Raw genomic sequence first — 21,600 nt, forward strand, 5'->3', positions numbered from 1 at the left:
TTTGGCATTTGGACTTTAAGGGGCCGATTCACTAACTTTGAGTGAATGATTCGAAGTAGAAAAACTTCGAATTTCGAAGTGTTTTTTGGGCTACTTCGACCTTCGACTACGAATCGAACGATTCGAACTAAAAATCGTTCGACCATTCGATAGTCGAAGTACTGTCTCTTTAAGAAAAAACTTCGACCCCCTAGTTCGCCATCTAAAAGCTACTGAACTCAATGTTAGCCTATGGGGAAGGTCCCCATAGGCTTGGCTAACTTTTTTTGATCAAAGGATATTCCTATCGTTCGATAGAAGGAATAATCCTTCGATCATACGATCGAACTATTTGCGCTAAAATCCTTCGACTTCGATGTCGAAGGATTTTAATTCCCAGTCGAATATCGAGGGTTAATTAACCCTCGATATTCGACCCTTTGTGAATCGGCCCCTAAGAAATAACCCCCTAAATGTGTGTATATGACTTTTTTTTACAGTTTAAACTCTATTACCGTACTACTTTATTTAGGAAGAAAAACGAGATTTAAATATGGGGAATGCCCCTCATAGTGTACACATCGATCTGTGAGCATTTAATCTCAGCCATGGCGAGGAAACCACTGAATTCCATGGGACTGGATCCATAAATCCATTTTTTACTATTTATTCCTGCTGGGGAACGGGGGAAGGAGTTGGCTGAAAGAATTTTACATTGTATAATACAACACTCACTGTCCCGTATGCTGAGTACAACATGTTTCGGTGCTAACAAACCCAATACTGAAATCCCAAACGTTGCTGATAAAGTTTTCTAGTAGATGAAACAGCAATCACAAGCCACATATTGTCTGTATCTGGACACAGTCTCTGCAATATAGCCACAGATACATCAATAGAAGCAGCTTGAAACGGTTGAGATCAGAACGACCTAACTTGGTAACACCATTGTCAATGCTTTCCAAATGGTAAACCTATTCCATATCAACGTTTCCCCCAAAAATATATCACATGAAGCAGTCTTTATAAACACAACCAACAAGAGGATTCCAATGAAGCCGCCAATTGGCACCAAAATGCAGCCGGAGCAAAAGAGATGTTCTATAAAGTTTTGGTACTTTGCTGGAAAAGTCATTTCTAGGCCAGTCTGATTGAAATAAAATATCACAAAGATCTAGAGGCGCTCATAAGAATCAAGCAATCTATCAGCTGGTCTTTATTTTATACAGAGAGTAGAGATATTTATCTACCTCTAATTGAAGCTTTCATCATAATGTCTTCCCCATCATAATAACTGCTGCCCATTATTTTGAATCTTTATCACAATGATTTGTTTTTGTTTGCCATCAAATGGTTTATGATAATAAACGGGTGATATGGAAAGAGGGGAGAGTTAAGGTGGACATGATGACAACTGAACTGAGATGCAACAAACTTACTGGACAGGCCTTGCCCAGAAACACATACCCCTGATTTCCAAGGAGTGGAGTTATGACACTAAGGGGCAGATTTATCAAGGATCGAATTTCGAAGTAATGGGAGTTTTTTTTTTTTTTTAACTCCCATAACTTCGAAATTCGAATAAAAAAAGACCAACCAAAATGTATTTAAAAAAAACGACGTTTTTTTTTTGGGGTAAATAGGCTGTATTTGATCGTTTGAATCGAAGTAAGATCAAAATTGATTCGAAGTATTTTGAAAAAAAAAAAAACCTTTGATTTTTCAAAGTCCACCAATTGACTCCAGATAGGTTCTAGGAGGTCCCCCATAGGCTAAAACAGCAATTTGACAGGTTACGATGGCGATTGGTTGAAGTCGAAGAGACCGTACATGATAAATTCCGATATTAGAATTTTTTTTAAAAAAAATTCAAATCCGAACGGAATTTGGATTACTACCTAGTCGAGGTACACAAAAATAGCAATTTTTTTACTTTGAATTTTTAATTCGACCCTTGGGTGGGGGGTGGACATCAGGAGGGTGGGCCCTTGAGGTTGCAAGGAGGAAGATTAGGGTTGCAGCCCCATTGGGCCTCAGACATCCCAGTCCGACGTGGTGTCACTATTTCATAAAATATATATTTTAATAAAAGGGACTTCTCAACACAAATTTGTTTTCTAAAGAAGTTATTGGGTCCTGTGCTGTCCAAGTAGAGGAAGCAGTTGCCACCATCCGCAACCCCTTAGCAGAACAGAGTTTGGCAGTGCGTTAAAGGAAGAAGCAGCGCCAGTACTATGCATGCCCCTCCCCTTCTTCCTCATTTGCATACCATGAATCCTATTACTAGCCAATTAAATGAATTCTATGCTAATAGCTAATAAGCGAGGAGGAAGTGCCTCTTGCTTTGCTGAGAGCCTTCACAAGCAAGTTTTGTTAAAAAGCCCCTACTGGCAAAATACTTATTTTTGGAATAGGGGACTTGTTTTCAAAAGGTGGATATCCCTGTTAAAGGACCAATGACAACAAAGTTTCTGTGTTGCCACATTTTTAGCAAATCTTTATCGGCAGGATGGGGACATGACGGGGGAGGATCGTGACATAAATGGGCAGACCAGTGATGTCAAAGGAGAACGAAGGGACGGGGCCAAGTCATGAAGACTGGAATTGTAGTGAAAAGTATTGTCGCTAGAAAGGGAAGAAAGGGGCCAGTTGAGGGTTAGGATTGACTAGTGATTACAAAGGTACCAGCCACTACATGGCCTGTAATTTTGTAATACCGGCCCTGGCCTTGGCTGGTATTTTACTGGCTTGGCTGATGAAATACTGGCCAGGTGGCAACCACATGTGTAGGAAAAGTCCTGTTTTTGATTTACCGCAGTGTGATTTCTACCATCTCTTTATATCCAGCTTATTAGTTGTCTAAACCGAGGGCTGCTCAATCTTGAGATCAGCAGAGTCTTGCATTACACAAACCTCTTTGCAAAAGTCTCTGCCCAGTGAAAACAAACACATGTATTTAAATGAAATATAACCGTGTTGAAAAAAATTGTACGTCATGGGGCAGATTTATCAAGGGTCGAATTTCGAGGCGATGGGAGTTTTTTATCAACTCGAAATTCGAATAAAAAAAATTATTGTATGAAATGTTTAAAAATGTTTTAATTTTTTTTCGAGTGAATAGGCTGTATTAGAACGTTCGGATCGAATTCGGATCGTATTCGATTCGAAGTAGTTAAAAAGTCCACCAAATGGGTTCTAGGAGGTCCCCCATAGGCTAAAACAGCAATTCGTTAGGTTTTAGATGGTGAATAGTCTAAGCTGAATTTTTAAAGAGACAGTACATAATACATTTCAATAGTCAAAGTACACTAAAATTAGCTCGAAATCAATTCAATTTTTCAATTTGACCCTTGAAAAATCTCCAAGTGTACAGAAACGTCATGTCTAGATGGACTTTTTCAGTTTCTGGTGTACCTACCTTTAAGAACAATGTTACAACTGAGCTCTGTATTGTATCAAGTGACAAGGGTTTCGGCCTCGGCATGAATCAACAACCATACCTTCCGTATGTTATAAATGCCTTCCACCCTCTCATATGACATAAACAAACACTGTAGCATCAAGTTTGGTTGGAATTGCTTGGAGAAAAAGAAAGCGCGATAACGGAAACATCTCCTTTAAAGAAAATGATATCAGGACATTGAGGCGTCACGAAAAAAAAAAAAAGCATGAGATGCAGTAGCCAATGCATTTCATGGCCGGTCCAGTTACCTTTGAAAATAAGTGGCATTTACAAGTCGCTGTATCAATTCACATAGAAAAATACTTCCAATCAGATACAAAGACACAGGGACGAAGCCATTGACCGGAAACTGGGAGCCCGTTGGCTGATTTAAGTTCCCAACTGAACCTTTAGCTTCAAAACACTGTGATGTTTGTGTAGAAAGGGTTTGAGTTCTCAAGCTATTACCCCTAAAGAAAGTCTTTCTGGGCTAAAATAATTGACTCTACCCCCTTTCATCACATGCAAGAATAAAGAGAAACAATGTGCGTTGGTTTTCTTGCAAAAGGGAATATCGGACTCCTGCTGTTGGCTTTTCCTTTCATTATATTCCACAGTGTAACAGTTTCGTATTCACTCAGCCTACCAAACAATGAAGCAAACCCCCCCCCCCCGAAAAAATGGCACTTTCAAAAAAAAAACCAAAAATATTCAGCATGCCTCTTAAAAAAAGAAAGGCATTAGCAGTGACAGCTTGTTACAAGTATACCAAGTCTGAGAATCTGATTTGCAATTGCACAAAACCTGCTCCGTGTCCCTTAAATAAGTTAAACGTAACTTCTTTTTCCGTCGGTTCACAACGTACGAACATTAACCCAACGGAAGGGGGGAAAAACGCAGTTCTACTGGTACACGCGGGAATGAATAGGAAAATAAAACAAAAAGGGTAACGAGTCTTTCCTTTTCAATGCTTCTTCAAAGCACAGAAATTCTTTTTAAAAGATACGCAAATCTTCGTGAGTTCTGGTTATCTCCTTGAAAAGGTCAACACTGTATTAAGTCAAGTAAAAGGAGTGGCTCCCCGAAGAAGAACAGTTCCACCAATAGCAAGCTCAGAGCTGAAGTTGGCCTCTCAGTCCTCAATGACAATGGGTTCGTCGTTGACCGGCTGGCGCATGAGTTGTCCCACCTGAGCTTGTTGGATGACAATGTGTCTGTAAGGGCGTCGGGCCGCTCGTTTAGAGTCAGAAGATGAGAGGAGCTTGCGTACTTTCCTGTGCAGGAAAAGAAAGCAAAAAATTAAGTTCCTTCGTATGATAAGAACAAACACGTGTACAATGGATATCGGTCAATTTGGGAATCGAGGAGGTTTGAAAATTCCTGTGTTGGAATGAGGGAGTAAAGAGGAACTCTGCTATTTGTGGCCCCTTGCATGCGTTCTGTTTGATCACAAGGCAGCGTATCTAATTAGCTTATTAGCAGGGATTCTCGACCTTTTCAACATTGAGCAACATTCAGTAAAAGAAGTTGGGGAGCAACACTAGCATGAAAAATGCCAAATACGTTCTGTGATTGGCCATTTGGTAGAACCTATGTGGATTGTCAACCTACATTGAGGCTCTATTTGGCAGTACACCTGGATTTTATACAACCAAAACTTGCCTCCAAGCCTGGAATTCAAAAATAAACACCTGCTTTGAGGTCACTGGGAGCAACATCCAAGGGGTTGGAGAGCAACATGTTGCTCACGAGCTACTGGTTGGGCATCACTGCCTTAAAGGGATTCTATAATGATTGTTATGGTGTAGTTTTTATTTCTAAATTACACTATTTTTACTGCAAATAATTCACGCTACAATATAAAATTTAGGGATGCACCGAATCCAGGATTCGGCCAGGATCTTTCTCAGCAGGATTCTCAGCTGGATTCGGCCCAGCCAAACCAATCCGAATCCTAATTGCATGTGCAAATTAGGGATGGGGAGGGAAATCGCGTGACTTTTTGTCAGAAAACAAGGAAGTAAAAAATGTTTTCCCCTTCCCACCCCTAATTTGCATATTCAAATTAGGGTTCGGATTCGGTTCGGTATTCGGCTGAATCTTTCACGAAGGATTTGGGGGTTTGGCCGAATCCAAAATAGTGGATTCGGTGCATCCCTAATAAAATTTAATTCCTGAACCAGCAAGTGTATTTTTTTTAGCTGTAACATTGGTGTGTAGGTGCATCTCAGGTCATTTTGCCTGGTCATGTGCTTTCAGAAAGAGTCAGCACTTTAGGATGAAACTGCTTTCTGGCAGGCTGTTGTTTCTCCTACTCAATGTAACTGAATGTGTCACAGTGGGACCTGGACTTTACTATTGAGTGCTGTTCTTAGATCTACCAGGCAGCTGATATCTGGTTACCTTCCCATTGTTCTGCTGATGATCTGCTGGGGGGGAAGGGAGTGGGGTGTACTTGCAGTACAGCAGTAAAGAAAGACTGACGTTTATCAGATCACAAGTCACATGCCTGGGGGCAGCTGGGAAACTGACAATATGTCTAGCCCCATGTCAGATTTCAAAATAAAATTCAGTTTGCTCTTTTGAAAAACAGATTTCAGTGAAAAAGCCTCATTGCTCCATCTGTCCCAATCATTCAACTTAAGCCAGTATCACGACCACCTCCACCATCTCTAAATAAAAACGCAGGAGGACATTACGATGAGAGTCCTACACCAAAATGTTTTACACCCCCACTAAAACTTGAAGATAATGGGAAAGATATACTGACTTTGTACCCACCATAATCACCTGATGCTCTTGCTGTTGTGGAAGTAAATTTGCATTATGGTAAGTTTTATGTCTCTTTTATATTTGTACTTGTGTCCTACACTCTGTGGTTCTATAGGCCCAAGACTGAGACCTTCATTTTCTTGACCCCGAAATTTGATTAAACCTGTAAATGCCTTTAGTGCTAATGACAAATGTAAAGGGCCCTTACCGAGTCTCTTCGGTAGCCATGTAAAAAACATCATCTGGGGCATCAATCCAGTTCATCCTCCTCCTCTTCACCGGTGGCATGCAACCACCTCTGATTAACCGAACCTTTGCTGGGTAGGATTTCCCATTGAGCAGTAAGTTTCGATTTGGTCCCTTATAAGGAAAGAGAAAATCATTAGGAGCATTACAAATAAAAAAACACTATTATTTTGCATGGCTGCGATACATTCCTAAAGGAAAAGAAGAGCAATGGATAGTGAAAAAAATAACATTTCAAGACTTGCCAATATAAGGGCAAATAAGACAACTAAGATATCACCTTAACTGTCAGATTTTGTATACGAAATAGATGCAGTTCTAAGACCCCCCCCCTCCAAATGGAGCAATCGTTGGCGTTCCAGCATGGTAAGACATAAGTAGTGCAAGATTTCTCTTGTGGGAGCCTTATTCTGCAACAAAGATGGCATTTTATTTTTCCACTCAACCTAGATTAGTGCCTTGTGGACCTGGTCATCCAGCAAATGAGCCGTGCCCATAAGAATGATGCTAGCACACTTGCTGGATGTACCAAGTAAAGGAGGAGGAAAGTCATCTTGCCTAACATTTGGCACCCCCCAGTGATTGTATTTACTTACCTGAAACCCAGGGCCAGTGCTCCTATCAGCAGAAAACTGCACCGGCCTGGGGTTATACCAGCTAGCACCAGGGAGCGATCCTCTTCCTTCTCCTTTAAGGTTTTTTCCTTAAAGGAGAAGGAAAGTCATCTTGCACTTGTGCACAAGTGATTGTATTTACTTACCTGATCCTCTTCCAGCTTCTTCTTTCTTTAAATTTCCCAGGGGAGACGCATGCGCAGTAGAACATAATAGCCGACTTTTTAGTAAAAGTTCGGCTTTTCGATCTACTGTGCATTCGTCTGCCCTGGGAAATTTGAAGAAAGAAGAAGCCGGAAGAGGATCAGGTAAGTAATTACAATCACTTGTGCACAAGTGCAAGATGACTTTCCTTCTCCTTTAAGGAAAAAACCTTCAAATTACTTTATTCTTTTGGCTAGAGGAAACGGAGTTTGCTGTAAGTAGGCTTAGACTTATTTTTTCTGCTCATCCCTGTTTCCTAATATTGGGTGCTCAAATGTTGCTACACTACAGACCTTGTTTACAAATGCAACTGCAAGTGGGGAAGCCCAAAAACAGACATAACTTGTGCACATGGGCTCCATTCATTAAAGATACCCACGTCCAAAGGAGCTCCTTGTACATCACTACAGTTATGCTTGGAAGCAGTACATCTGGCCCATCTCCTATTCTGAATCTTCTTCTAAATGATGTGCACCTAGTGGTGCAGGAGAACCCTGGAGCTCCTGGCATCTTGAAGGTGGTGGTATCTCCAGGGTTCTCTCTGTAGGCTTGGTCAATAGGCTCGGCTGAGTTGCGCCCAGAGAATTATTAAGGCCAAGCACCAGAAATGACACAACCCCTACTCTGATAAACAACTCACAGTTGTGCATTTACACGATGTATGGGATGAAATGATGCTGGAATTATGGTGGGAAATGCTGCATTGTGGGTAGAAAAGATACCAAATTGCATAATTGAGCTGTTCAATGTCTCAGCACACAAGGTTAGGAAACAGGCTACTAAATAATGCCTGCTAGGAATGGACAGCTAAGGACTAAAGTGCATGGGCAGATAATGTCATCCAATGTAATATCTGTCAGTTTGTGGCCAACAAACAAACCAACTATCATAATCTTCCAGAAATCAAACATATTCCAGGCAGACATGTAGATTTCATTTGGCAGATGGACAGTCGTCACTTAATTAAACTACACTCCCTGCATGATGTTTGTTCAAGCGGCTGACCCGTGTTGTAGAGGCCAATTACCTGCACATTTGGCCAGCTTCAACTGTCAAACTGCCTGTTTTTGGCCAGCATTATTCAAAGGGAATAATATGATACAGCAGTTCAGCAAAATGGAAGAGGTAATAGCACAACTCCACACAATGTAAGTGGGATAAAAACGTCACCCGTGTGCAGCGCAGCAACATTTTTGACCACACCCATTTTATGGCCACACCCCCTAATTACCAAATCCATTTTGCAAAATTTGGCAGGTTATGAAAGTTTGACCCCATGTCTGGGAGTTTTAGGGCCAGATTTTATGTGTTATAAGTTTTGCTAATGAAGCTGAAATTGCCCTTTAAGCTGTGAGTCTCAGTTTCCCCAGGAGACTTGTTTATCTTAAATAGTTACAATTGTATCTTTGTGTATCTTAAATTATTACAAATGTATTAAATTGTAGCTGCTCAGTGTTCTGGGCTCTCTGTAAAAAAACAGCCTCTTATTTTAATTAAGTTTCAGAAACGTTGTATTGTTTCTCGAGTCAGTGCAGGAGATCAAAGAGAAAGTCGGGACATTTCAGTGAGAAACCAGGGAGTGAGCTGTCAAAATCCCGCAGAAATGGAAACAGTTGGGAGGTATGTAATAGTTTCAAATTTCAATATAGAATCCTCAACAAAAAATTTAACGGAAGCGAAACTTAAATTTGTGGACTTAAATTTGAGACAAAAAAAGTTGCATCAATTGCCAACAAAATATTATCCAATTCAGTTGTTCATTCCTATGGGATTTATAAAATTAATGAACGCCATTGATAAATACAATTCAAAAAATCCATTAAGAATGAATAGAAAGCGAATGGGTTTTATTGTGGTGAGTTCTAATTCGTTTCCATTTGCTGAACGCTTATCCCAAATCCCAAACTGAATTTGAGATTAAAAAGCATATTAAAGGAACAGTTCAGTGTAAAAATAAAAACTGGGTAAATAGACGAGACTGTGCAAAATAAAACATGTTTCTAACATAGTTATTTGCCAAAAATGTAATGTATAAAGGCTGGAGTGACTGGATGTCCAACATAATAGCCAGAACACTACTTCCTGCTTTTCAGCTCTCTAACACAGAGTTAGTCAGTGACTATAAGGGGGGCCACAAGGGACATAACTGTTCAGTGAGTTTGTAATTGATCCTCAGCATTCAGCTCAGATTCAAAAATAATAGGTATGACCCATATGCCCAGGCCCTCTCCCCTAATCTGCCGAGCCCCAAGAAAAAAGTGTGCGTTTGAGCCGGTTTTGACGCATGTGCGCCAGCGTTCGTGTATGCGCACCAGCTATTCACTCATGAGCGGTGCAAGCTGGTGGCCCCGGAAGTGTGGAACCCAGTGGGCCCCCCTCGTGCTCCGGTCCGACCATGACCCCCCCTCAAGTCACTGATTGGTCACTGCCTGGTAACCAAGAAACAATGGAGTATATTTATATTTTGTCAATTCTACACCTGTTCATATTGCTCCCTATTTATTTGTACATAATCTACTTGAAATTACATTGAATTTTACGGTACATTGTACTATATTGAATATTATATATATATTTATATATATTGCATTAGCTGCTTCTTGCACTACTGATTGGAGGCTAAACAAAATTACCCTGTATTTATACATGTATAATGACAATAAAGTTGAATCTGATCTAATATTTATCAAAGAGTGAAGTTAGAGATCGCAACAGTTTGCTAAAGTGAAATACCAACTCTCTCCATTCATTTCTATGCCATTTTTAAAGGAGAATTCAACCCTAAACTTAAAAAGTCCCTACCCTACATAGACCCTCCTCCCTCCAGCTCAAGTGTTACCCTGGGCAAATGCCCCTAACATTTTACTTACCCCTCGGTGAAGATTCAGGCATCGGAGTTCACGGGCGCCATCTTCTCTTCGGTAATCTTCGTAATGAGACCAGAATGATGGCGCATGCGCAGTTGGAGTAATTTCCTGTTTCGCGACAACTCCGCATGTGACGAAACTCACGAAAATTGCAGAATCGCCGGTCTCATTCTGAAGACTATCGAAGCAGCTGAAGATGGCGTCCGTGAACTCCGATGCCTGAATCTGAGGGGTAAATAAAACGTAATAAAATAAAACGTTAGGGGCATTTGCCCAGGGTAACACTTAGGCTGGGGGGAGGGGGGTCTATGTTGGGTAGGGGGGTAGGGTTTTTTCAAGTTGAATTCTCACTTAAAGGCGTATTTATCAATGGGTGAACTTTCACTTTCACCCATTCATAAATACTCTTTCAAAAATGCCATCGAAATGAATGGAGAGTGGCGAAATTTCATTCTAGTTGAACAAGTTTTGTTCTGTTCTGTTAGACATTCAGTCACTCCAGCCTTTATACATTACATTTTTGGCTAACGAGCTATATTAGAAACATTAAGGGGCCGATTCACTAACTTCGAGTGAAGGATTCGAAGGTAAAAAACTTCGAATTTCGAAGTTTTTTTGGGCTACTTCGACCATCGAATGGGCTACTTCGACTTTGAATCGAAGGATTCGAAGTAAAAATCGTTCGACTATTCGACCGTAGTACTGTCTCTTTAAAAAAAACTTCGACCCCCTAGTTCGCCATCTAAAAGCTACCGAAGTCAATGTTAGCCTATGGGGAAATAGGCTTGGCTAACTTTTTTTGATCGAAGGATATTCCTTCGATCGTTGGATTTAAATCCCTCAAATCGTTCGATTCGAAGGATTTAATCGTTCGATCGAAGGAATTATCCTTCGATCGAACTATCTGCGCTAAATCCTTCGACTTCGATATTCGAAGTCGAAGGATTTTAATTCCTAGTCGTTCGACCCTTAGTGAATCGGCCCCCAAATATATATATATATATATCCAGTTTTTATACTGAACAATTCCTTTAATAATTATGTTTTTTTATTGTTAACATAAAAAAAGAAAATAAAGCAATGTTTATACATCATTTTGACATCAGCTTTAGCACAGAAATCATAATGGAACTTGTAGCTCTTCAATATCATTTTATACAGCTAAAAAAAGGAAACCTCTCTGAATCTCTATAAGAAAACAACAGAAGAATTCTTTTGCATGAATTGAAAATGTCTGCGATTCCCCAGTAATCTGTAAATAGTGCGGCATCTTCAGGGACGTTATTAAGCTCAGACAGAAAGAAGAATTAATTCTGCATTAAGGCGTGAAGCGAGACGCTTTGATAAGCTCCGTAGTGACAAGCATCATTCAAATCTACTGCGGAACTTTACAGTTTCCACGGCAACTTGGCCGGCTGTTATTATTTTATTTTTTTACAATGTATTCGCATCACGTTCTGAACTGCTTCAGACCAGTTACATGTTTCAGTCTGTCTTTTGGGAAAAGCATAGCAAATAAAAGCTGAGAAATGAGAAAGGTTGTTGTTCTTTTGGCAGACGGAGCCCCGCACCCCACACAGTTTTTATTCCTTACCAACGCACTGCAGGGCATTCAGTTTTCCCAATGATTTGCTGCCTGGAGGTGCAAGACCCTTGTGTCGATCTTTGTATGTTAATGTGTATGTAAATTGTATTTTGTATAATAAATGGTCGGTGATTAATTGGGGGTATGGACTGTACTGTATCTCATAATAAATCAGGCCTGTATAGGCTCAGGTTTACAGAGCACACTGTAACTTTTGAGAACATATGGACTGACACGATGTTCACTGAGCACATACAAAAGCTCTGCCATGCTATGAGATCCAATATATCTTATGGGGGAGCTTCCTTTCCTAACAGATGTATTAGAGCTCGCTCACATAACTGATTCCAGTAGAAACAAAATCTAACAAAATAACTGCCTTTTGTACAAATCCTGCATGTAGAGAGGCATGATGTCTGGTGATTTTAATAGGGGGGCTCTGATACATCTTCCAGGCAAAAGAAGCCCTACTAGAAGATATATTGGATCATTTATCTGACACCCAACTGCTGCATGAAGACAGAATAAAGAGAAACAGATGCTGAGAGAGGAATAGTGAAGATAAACTTGATTATTTCAGAAACGGTACAGAATATTTAATCGATTGTATTTAGAAAGTTTCTTATTTCCATATGCTGAAGCTTATATTAAATTTTTTACGATAGTTTCCCTTAAGGAGCTAGAGTTCTGCATTGGGTCGGGTACCCACAGAATACGCGCAATGTGAGTGGGGCTTGAATACTTTTTGTGCCTACTAAGCGGGTGGCCCGCGAGTACCCGATCCACTGCAGTGGGGTGGACTACAGGCGGCCATTCCTGGGGCAAAGCAAGAAAGCCCTATGCTTCCCGATGGTAATCTTTCTGTGTGACGTCATGTCCGGTTGGCATGACATCGCTATCTTCATTGAGGCTTTTGGGAAGGCCATAAAAAGACCTATATTGAGCCTGTTTAGAAAATATGGGCCCATGAGGAAAGCCAGACTAGTTCCCCCTCTAATGTCTCTGTTACAGAGACTGTGGGTTCTGGATCTGAGTCGTATTTTAACATACAGTCTCCAGTTTTCCAATATAAAGAGAATTATAAAGTAGAACCTTCCCATTCTCCAGACTGACCGCACTCTAGATAATATTACACTTCTTTTATAGACGCTGGCCCAGTCCCTTTTGTGAAATCATCGGCGGGGCGGGTTGATAAAAGTAAGTTGGAAGGTGGGTGGAGGGAGGGCAAGTTTCGGGCAGGTGCGGGTCGGGAAAAACTCGGCCTGCACATCACTACTATGCATCCATAACCGTAAAGTAACATTCTAAAACAGTCTGTATTTGTTTTTTATTTGTGTTTTTTGTTATTTAGCTTTTTATTCAGCAGCTGTCCAGTTTGCAATGTCAGCAATCTGGTTGATAGGAGGTTCAAATTACCCTAGCAACCACCATCCATATTAATAAGATACCGGAATATGAATAGAATGAGTAGCCTAAGGGCAGAGACACACGGTCAGATTCAGGGAGATTAGTTGCCTGGGGACAAATCTCCTCTTCTTCGAGGCAACTAATCTCCCCGAACTCCCTTCCCGGCCGGCTAGAATGTAAATCGCCAACAGTAATCGTAGCGATTAATTTTCCGAAGTTTCCTCGTGAGGCAAATTCGGAAAACGAAGCAATCCGAGTGCCATCCCGTCTGTGATTTTCATTCATTTCACACAGCGGGAAGGGAGTTCGGGGAGATTAGTCGCCCCAAATTTGACCATGTGTCTCTGCCCTTACAGAGCATTTGTTTTCTTTAGATCAGCGTCAGAAGAACAGGCAAATACTTCAAAAACTATAAAATAACGAAAAGAAAAAAAGAAAAGGAGAACTCTTAAATCCCAACCAAAAAACAAGATCTCAGTAGTTACAATCGAGGGCTGACAACTGTTGGAAGGTCAGTGCTCAGAAAAATTATATTAAAAATAGGAAAGTACCCCGTCTATAACGTTTCAATTAATGTCTAGCAATCGATTAAATCTAGTAGAATAGTATCTTAATTAAAGTGCAATGTGTGCCTGATCAATTAATTAATCAACCAATTAATTTCCAGCCAATTCATAAATATAAACTGCCAATTAGTGCATCTATCCAATAGGTGTTACCCAATTAATAACCTTCAATTCATAAACAATTCATGATTGAGCCCAAATAAATAAAGGTAAAATGACCAAATTTCATTTAGGAAGTGCAATTAAACTAACTGCACTTCCTAAATGAACTTTGTTCATTTTTAACTTTATTTATTTGGGCTCAATCATGAATTGTTTATGAATTGAAGGTTATTAATTGGGTAACACCTATTGGATAGATGCACTAATTGGCAGTTTATATTTATGAATTGGCTGGAAATTAATTGGTTGATTAATTAATTGATCAGGCACACATTGCACTTTAATTTAAGTCTGTAATATACTAATAATTAACTTAAAGGTGAACCACCTCTTTAATGCTACTATAAAATACACATCATACATGGAAATACATAGGATGCAAATATTGCTGTAAATGAACAGTTGATGGAAACAGGCTATGATGGAATCATACGGCTCATTATGAACATTGGGCTTCTAGACTCCAAAATGTACGTTATCATAACTGTTTACGTCACCAACTGTCATATATTATAAATCAGGGTCTTCCTTGAAACAACAAAATGCATTTTGCTTGTCAGGCTATCCCCTCCCCCTCTGTAAGTTGGAGCTGAATGGAAGCCAATCCAGAATGCTTGTTTTCAGAATGTCCCATAGGGTGAGAGAGGGGTGCTTAGTGTTACGGAATGGACAATTTTGGGTTGCTTGGTCTCATGCCCCTGATTTATAATGACATATATATGACACTTTATCACCTGCAGTGCTGTTGCCTGTGTGCAACGTTTAAAAAAATAAAAAGGCAATGCAATGAAGCTCAGTAGCACCGTAGGCTTTAAAGCTACTTTCAATGGCTGACATATTGATTTGTCATTTTGTGTTTAAATAAACATTCTCTTACCATTTGTCTGGTTTGTCCGTGGTTAGGAATACCTAACAGACATGAAAGAGAATAGATCTGGTGAGACACATTTCTTGTACTGGGGCAAAAAATGCACGAGAAAAATAAAAATATGTATATGAAGAACATTGATATGTCCACAAGGGTGTGAAAGGACTTTTAAAGGGACGTTATGGCCTTAGGGTGGCTGTTCCCTGCAGATTAGGAAACAAAAGGTTTCTATTGTAATCTACTGAAAGGGAATAGATGGGTGAGACGGTTAAGGGGGGGATCTAAAAAAAAAAAAGCGAAGAATAAAAAAAAAAAGTCTGCCTGCAGATCTACAAATAATGTTAGCACGAGCGTTGTAAATTTCACTTTTCCTCTGTATTTTTTTTTATTATAAATCAGGGTCTGAGTGAAAAGCAAAATAAAATCAGAAATTTGCCGCTGAATTGGTTAAATTAAATAAATGACGGTAGCAGGATCTCCTCCTGTTAACTGCACACCAATGAAACGTTGCCAAGCACGGGTTTGGATTTTATTTTTTAATGCAGGGAGGTAGGATTTAGAGTGTCAAGGAGAGCTTGCCGGGCCAATCAGAAAAAAAAACAAAACACGTTTCTGAACTTTTCCAAATTAACTTGAAGGTTACAGGCTTGCGTGAAGATGAGCCCATGCTGAAAAGAGAATTCTGATTGGCTGCTTTCAAACCCCTGATTTATAATATACATGCACAGCTAGAGATATACACATATATTTATGGCAGCAATATTCCATCCAGTAATAAATACCGTACACAAAGGTGATGCACAACAGCCTGAAAAAGAACCCCCCCACATATATATATATATATATATATATATATATATATAAATACCCCCCCCCCACATATATATAAAATATTTCTCTCTCTGTACAATACACACTATCCAGTAACAATATATACGGGGCTTAGTGATGTCATGCTTTATCACTAATGCTTTCTGATGTCATTTGGCATGTGACTCATTTAAAATTGTGTCTTTAAAAAATAATGGAGGACTTTATGGGGGTTATTTATTAAAGTCTGAATGCCAAAAACTCGAAAATTTCAAGTTTTTTTTTTAATATAGAATCCATATTTTTAGTGAAAAAAAATCTCGATTTTTTTGGGGATTTATTATACCCCTAGGATGGAAAAAAGTCAGAATTTGGAAATCTGGCATCTCAGACCTGCCGAGGTTATATATAAGTCAGTGGGAGAAGTGCCAAATATATCCTGATCTGCGCTGGGTAATGTGCAATACTTCAAAGATTTAGTGTTTTTCTTGCAAAAATCCAAAAAATATAACTGATTTTTTCAGGTGGAAAATCTGAAAATTCGCACGATTCAAATTTTTGTACGATTTTTCCCGAACTGGAATTTTCTGGAAAATGTATTGATAAATAAGGGGAAATAACCCGTGCGGATTTGGTCGGAGTAGATTTCAGAAAGTAAGGATATAAATATGTATTTTGATAAATAACCCCCTAAAAGTCACCTCGGGGTACCATGATAGGCCTTTGGCCTTATACATTTCTATGGTCATTGAACTCCTTTATGACTTATTGTTCCCTTATATTGTACAATAGAGGCTACATTATTCCTTGTATAATACACAAGAGTCATGAATATGCTGTAAAAATCTATCCTTATAAACGGTGCTTGCGGACATCATCAGTTATAATGAATGCATAGTGGTGTCACATGACCCAATGAAACTTGTGTATAATAAAAAAAAATAAGGTACCCTGTGTAATAGAAGGATATTAGATCATCCCAGAGTTCTGTAACCTGTAGCCAGTCTTATGCCTTTATATGTTTAAAGGGTGCAGTTGGGTGTAATATCTGCATGTTCTAAATGTTAACCATTTACTAATAACCTGTCATTTTTATCGCCTTGCTACTGTAATATAAAAACGTACAGTGCTGCATTTAGATTATATTACATTACAATTTACATTAGAAGGATCCTGTCATCAGAAAACATGTTTTTTTCAAAACGCATCAGTTAATAGTGCTACTCCAGCAGAATTCTGCACTGAAATCCATTTCTCAAAAGAGCAAACAGATTTTTTTATATTCAATTTTGAAATCTGACATGGGGCTAGACATTTTGTCAATTTCCCAGCTGCCCCCAGTCATGTGACTTGTGCCTGCACTTTAGGAGAGAAATGCTTTCTGGCAGGCTGCTGATTTTCCTTCTCAATGTAACTGAATGTGTCTCAGTGGTACATGGGTTTTTACTATTGAGTGCTGTTCTTAGATCTACCAGGCAGCTGTTATCTTGTGTTAGGGAGCTGTTATCTGGTTACCTTCCCATAGTTCTTTTGTTTGGCTGCTGGGGGGGGGGGAAAGGGAGGGGGGTGATATCACTCCAACTTGCAGTACAGCAGTAAAGAGTGATTGAAGTTTATTCAGAGCACAAGTCACATGATTTGGGGCAGCTGGGAAATTGACAATATGTCTAGCCCCATGTCAGATTTCAAAATTGAATATAAAAAAATCTGTTTGCTCTTTTGAGAAATGGATTTCAGTGCAGAATTCTGCTGGAGCAGCACTATTAACTGATTCATTTTGAAAAAAATGTTTTTCCCATGACAGTATCCCTTTAACACTATATCTAGATAAACATGCATTAAAAGGAAAGATTGTTAAAATAAATACCTACCTGGAATCTAAACACGTGTTGAGTTCCTGTGAAATAAAACTTATGGCCAAAACTATCACACATCCCATTGGACGTCCAGTGATCTCCAACATCAGTACCCAAGCTCTTATGTATTAAATGAAAGCAAATCCCACCAACAAATGTATAAATCTTGTAGAAAGCCTTCCCTGGATAGTAGAGGGTATAGGCTGATTTAGAAGAAAAGAGAGGACCAAGTTCATATTAATGTCCTTGGTTTAGAAAAACATGATGGACAGGCCAGTGTCCACTCACTTTTCACCATGTAGCATATATATACCCTGCATGCCTTTTTCCTGTACAAGTATGAGACCTGTTATCCAGAATGCTTGGGACCTGGGGTTTTCCGAATAATGGATCTTTCCTTAATTTGGATCCTCCTTTCAGGAGCAGATTTATCAAAGGTCGAATTTCAAATTGATATGAATCTTTCTTTACTCTAATAAATTAAAAAATGAGAACGTCTAAAATTTGATCAAATGGGAAAGACGAGAAAATTAGATTCGTATTTGCATTGAATTTGAACGAAACTTGATTCGAATTTTCCTTTGAAAAAAAAAAAAAATCCGGAAGGCTGTTAACATCTTCAAATGGGTCAACGGACCTCTGCCATTGATTTGTAAATGAAGTCGGCAGGTTTTAGGTGGCGAATATTTGAATTAGAACTGTTTTCATAGATGAGGGGGCAGATTTACATATGGTCGAATATCGAGGGTTAATTAACCCTCGATATTTGACTGCCGAATGTAAATCCTTCGACTTCGAATGGATGGATTTTAATCCATCGATTGATCGATTTTTCTTCGACCAAAAAAACATTAGAAAGCCTATGGGGACCTTCCCCATAGGCTAACATTGCACCTTGGTAGGTTTTAGGTGGCGAAGTAGGGGGTCGATGTTTTTTTTAAAGAGACAGTACTTCGACTATCGAATGGTCAAATATTCGAACGATTTTTAGTTTGAATCGTCGATTCGAAGTCATAGTTGAAGGTCGAAGTAGCCAAAAAAAACATTCGAAATTCAAAATTCTTTTTATTCTAATCCTTCACTCGAGCTAAATAAATGGGCCCCGAGGTGTGATCAATCTCACACTTCAACTGGTGCTTTTAAATTCAAATTTGCGAGTTTTGACACACAAAAATAAAATAAAATTTGAAAATTCAAATTTACCATTCGAACCTTAATAAATTTTGCTAGAAGTCAACTAGAAAATCATGTAAACATTAAATAAACCCAATAGGCTGGTTCTGCTTCCAATAAGGATTAATTATATCTTAGTTGGGATCAAGTACAAGCTACTGTTTTATTATTACAGAGAAAAAGGAGTCGATGGGAGACGGCCTTTCTGTAATTTGGAGCTTTCTGGATAACGGGTTTCCTTATTATAACTAGGGTTTATCCAGTTCAGCTTCTGCCATTAGGCTAGGTGAGAACTTCAGGAGACAGTAGCATTTTACCATTGCCCGCAAAAGCTTCAGGAGACTAAATTCCATTTTAGCCTTTTAGAGCATTTAGACTCATATTTATCATATTCGGCCGTTGAAATAAAATCCTTCGACATCGAAGTCAAAGGATTTATCGCTATTCCTACGACCGAACGTAAAACTTGATATTGAGAAGACCCGCGAGCTGCAAAACCAACCACCCGCATCTATACCCACACCCGAAACTTCTACCCACAACACGCAGGTTACCCGCTTTTTTGCGCTGCAGGACTCTGAAACTGAAATTGCTGCAGCCAGCAATCTTTATAGAAGCTATGGAAAACAAAATAAGGGCAAATAATGCTGCCTTCAGCTCTATGTCCTGTAGACAAATACAAATTTAAAAAATGAAAGTTAGTCCATTAACCTTTAATATCTCCACCAACATTGCTTTCTCCCTATAAGAACTTATGCTATTAAAAGGGACACCATAAATGAGGTGACTTTGCAAGCCTTCCACAACTGTGCATTATTCCCACAATGCAAACAAAATGAACCCACAACTATTAGAGATTTCATAGTCTTAAAATATTTATATGTATGGGTTTCCTATGACATATGTATAAGCCGTAAGAAAACGTCCAGATGTGTTAATGAGAATGATGGTACAGATGAAGCTGGAGTTATCCCAAATTATATCCCAGACAGTTATCACTGAAGCCATTTGCGAAGCTCTATTCCTATTAATAAAGTGAGGTGGCTCACTATAACCATGGGCACTAGGGGAATATTGCTCTGAATAACCCATTATCCTTATGGATAACAGTTAAGGGGGGGGGGGTGAGATGGCAAGTAAAATTTAAACATGTTTGGTTTTTAATCTCTCTTTATCTCCCTTTGAATTTCAGACCCTCTCCAATTAACTTTCTTGTCTGTCATTTAAACCACTGCCTGGCCAATAAGAAATTGTCTTAGTGCCTGTGCAATATGGTTCTATAATCCAGCATTTTCAACACCTTGTCTTTTGGTAAAGTAATAAAATATAATTTTAAGAGGTAAATTCTCAGCAAATTAATTTACGGAGATCAGGTATCCCCAAAACTTTTATTACACTCTTCCTAAGACCCCAAATGCATTTTTCAGGGTCTACAGAGATGCAACCCAGGGCATTCCAGACAGAAGATGCCACATTGGGATAGTCTTGTTTGAGGCTGATAAAAACCTGATGAGATAGAAGGAAGTTTCTCTTATTAGTAAATCTGGCACGTGAAGATGTTTGAGTGTTATAAGCTAAAGATTTAGAGGGTGGTTATCGGGAACTAAAAATTGATTTGGGCATTGTAAGCCAGAGAAGGAAACGGAACATGGATGGCACATTACGGTACAGCATTGCAAACTGGCAATATGCAAATATTGAGAAACCGGCTTCACAATTCCAGCAACTGGCAAACCCCCTGCCGTAGATGAGGGAAGTCAAATACAATGTTCCCTTTTTATGCCACCCCCTTACTATTTGGTCAATTTGCTTGATATTATTGCTATATAGCCAGTTAATTCTCACACACAATATAACACCACCCTCTATTTAGTGCCAGCTTTGGCCACTGTTTCAAGAAGGTGACATAGATGTAGGCTTTGCATGAAAAGGCAGGCAGGAAAGCTGAATAAATATTTAAAGGGGACCTGTCACCCAAAAAAATGATACAAAATCCTATTTTATCCCATCAGTCAAGCAAAATGAACTTTAATTACACTATATAAATTATTTGAATCTTGCTTCCTTCAGTCTAGGATTTCAAAATTCTAGCAAGCAGGCAGCAGCCATTTTGTAGCCACTGTTATTAAGGCAAGTCTTGCATCATCTCAGAATCTTGTTTGTGCACCAGAATGGGGGAGCTGATGTCCATCCCCATGTCCTGGCTACACAAATAAATGGTAAAGAGAACTGGAGGAATGTGGGGAGAGCAGTGACATGTAAGAAGTGCTGAATGGAAAGTGAAAGTAATTGTCTGCCCCGCCTCTATGCCCAGGGCATAGAGGAGTGGAAGACAATATTTGATTGACAGCTGAGATTTTTAAATGAGCTTACAACAGCTATGAATGCTTTAATAAAAAATAGAATTTGGATTTCATGCTTGATTTGAAAAGGACTTTTATTATACAGATTTTTGTGTCTGGGTGACAGGTCCACTTTAAGGAAATCTTACAACTGGATAGCCTAGGCCTCTAGGTGAAACTTCAAAAAAGGGAGAAGTAAATTTACTGGGTAAGTTGTTAGGCAACCCCAAATCAGAATGAAAAGAAAAGGAGATAGTCAAGTGCACCTTATAAAAAGCACACCGGCCAGGGCATTAGCTTGGTACAAGCACAGCAAGTTTAGTGAGCCCTACTTTAGTGCACAGGTGTCCACCCCAATGCTAAACAAAGAAGTGCTAGGAATGAAGACAAATGGTGGAAAAGTTCTTCCCTGGCATTTACTCCAAGTGGGTGAGTTATTATTTCCCCAGAGGTGTACTGGTGCGGGGCAAAAGGCTTGCATTTTGATCAATGGCAGGTGTCTAATAAATTGTCTTTCCCAGTTGGACATTGATTGTCCTTTAAGGAGCTTATCAGTACTAAATATATCTGATGAAAAAGTTTGGTTAACAGTTGAGCAAATGCGAGCTGGTCTTCTAAGGCTGGGGGCACACTAGTGTAGTCTTCATTGCTCTCAGCCTCCATATTTTTTGCAGGCTGAGAGCAGCAGATCCATTCCATGCCCCATC

At 39.3% G+C, this 21,600-nt stretch overlaps 1 protein-coding gene across 3 annotated transcripts in view; it reads right to left on the reverse strand.

Annotated features, from left to right (window-relative positions):
• Positions 1-2,252: 2,252 nt before the first annotated feature.
• mta1.S (metastasis associated 1 S homeolog) overlaps positions 2,253-21,600 on the reverse strand; it is a 71,379-nt gene continuing 52,031 nt past the window's right edge. For 2 of the 3 annotated variants that reach the window (XM_041574272.1, XM_041574275.1), the window contains 3 exons: positions 14,722-14,753; positions 6,402-6,553; positions 2,253-4,695 (listed from right to left, as the gene is read on the reverse strand). In XM_041574272.1, coding sequence (XP_041430206.1) covers positions 4,554-4,695; positions 6,402-6,553; positions 14,722-14,753 — 326 coding nt within the window. In that variant the 3' untranslated portion in view covers positions 2,253-4,553. The remainder of the gene's footprint in view (positions 4,696-6,401; positions 6,554-14,721; positions 14,754-21,600) is intronic. The other variant, XM_041574276.1, reaches the window with a different exon arrangement.

This window comes from Xenopus laevis, chromosome 8S, assembly GCF_017654675.1.
Source record: "Xenopus laevis strain J_2021 chromosome 8S, Xenopus_laevis_v10.1, whole genome shotgun sequence".
NCBI classification, from domain to species: Eukaryota; Metazoa; Chordata; class Amphibia; order Anura; family Pipidae; genus Xenopus; species Xenopus laevis.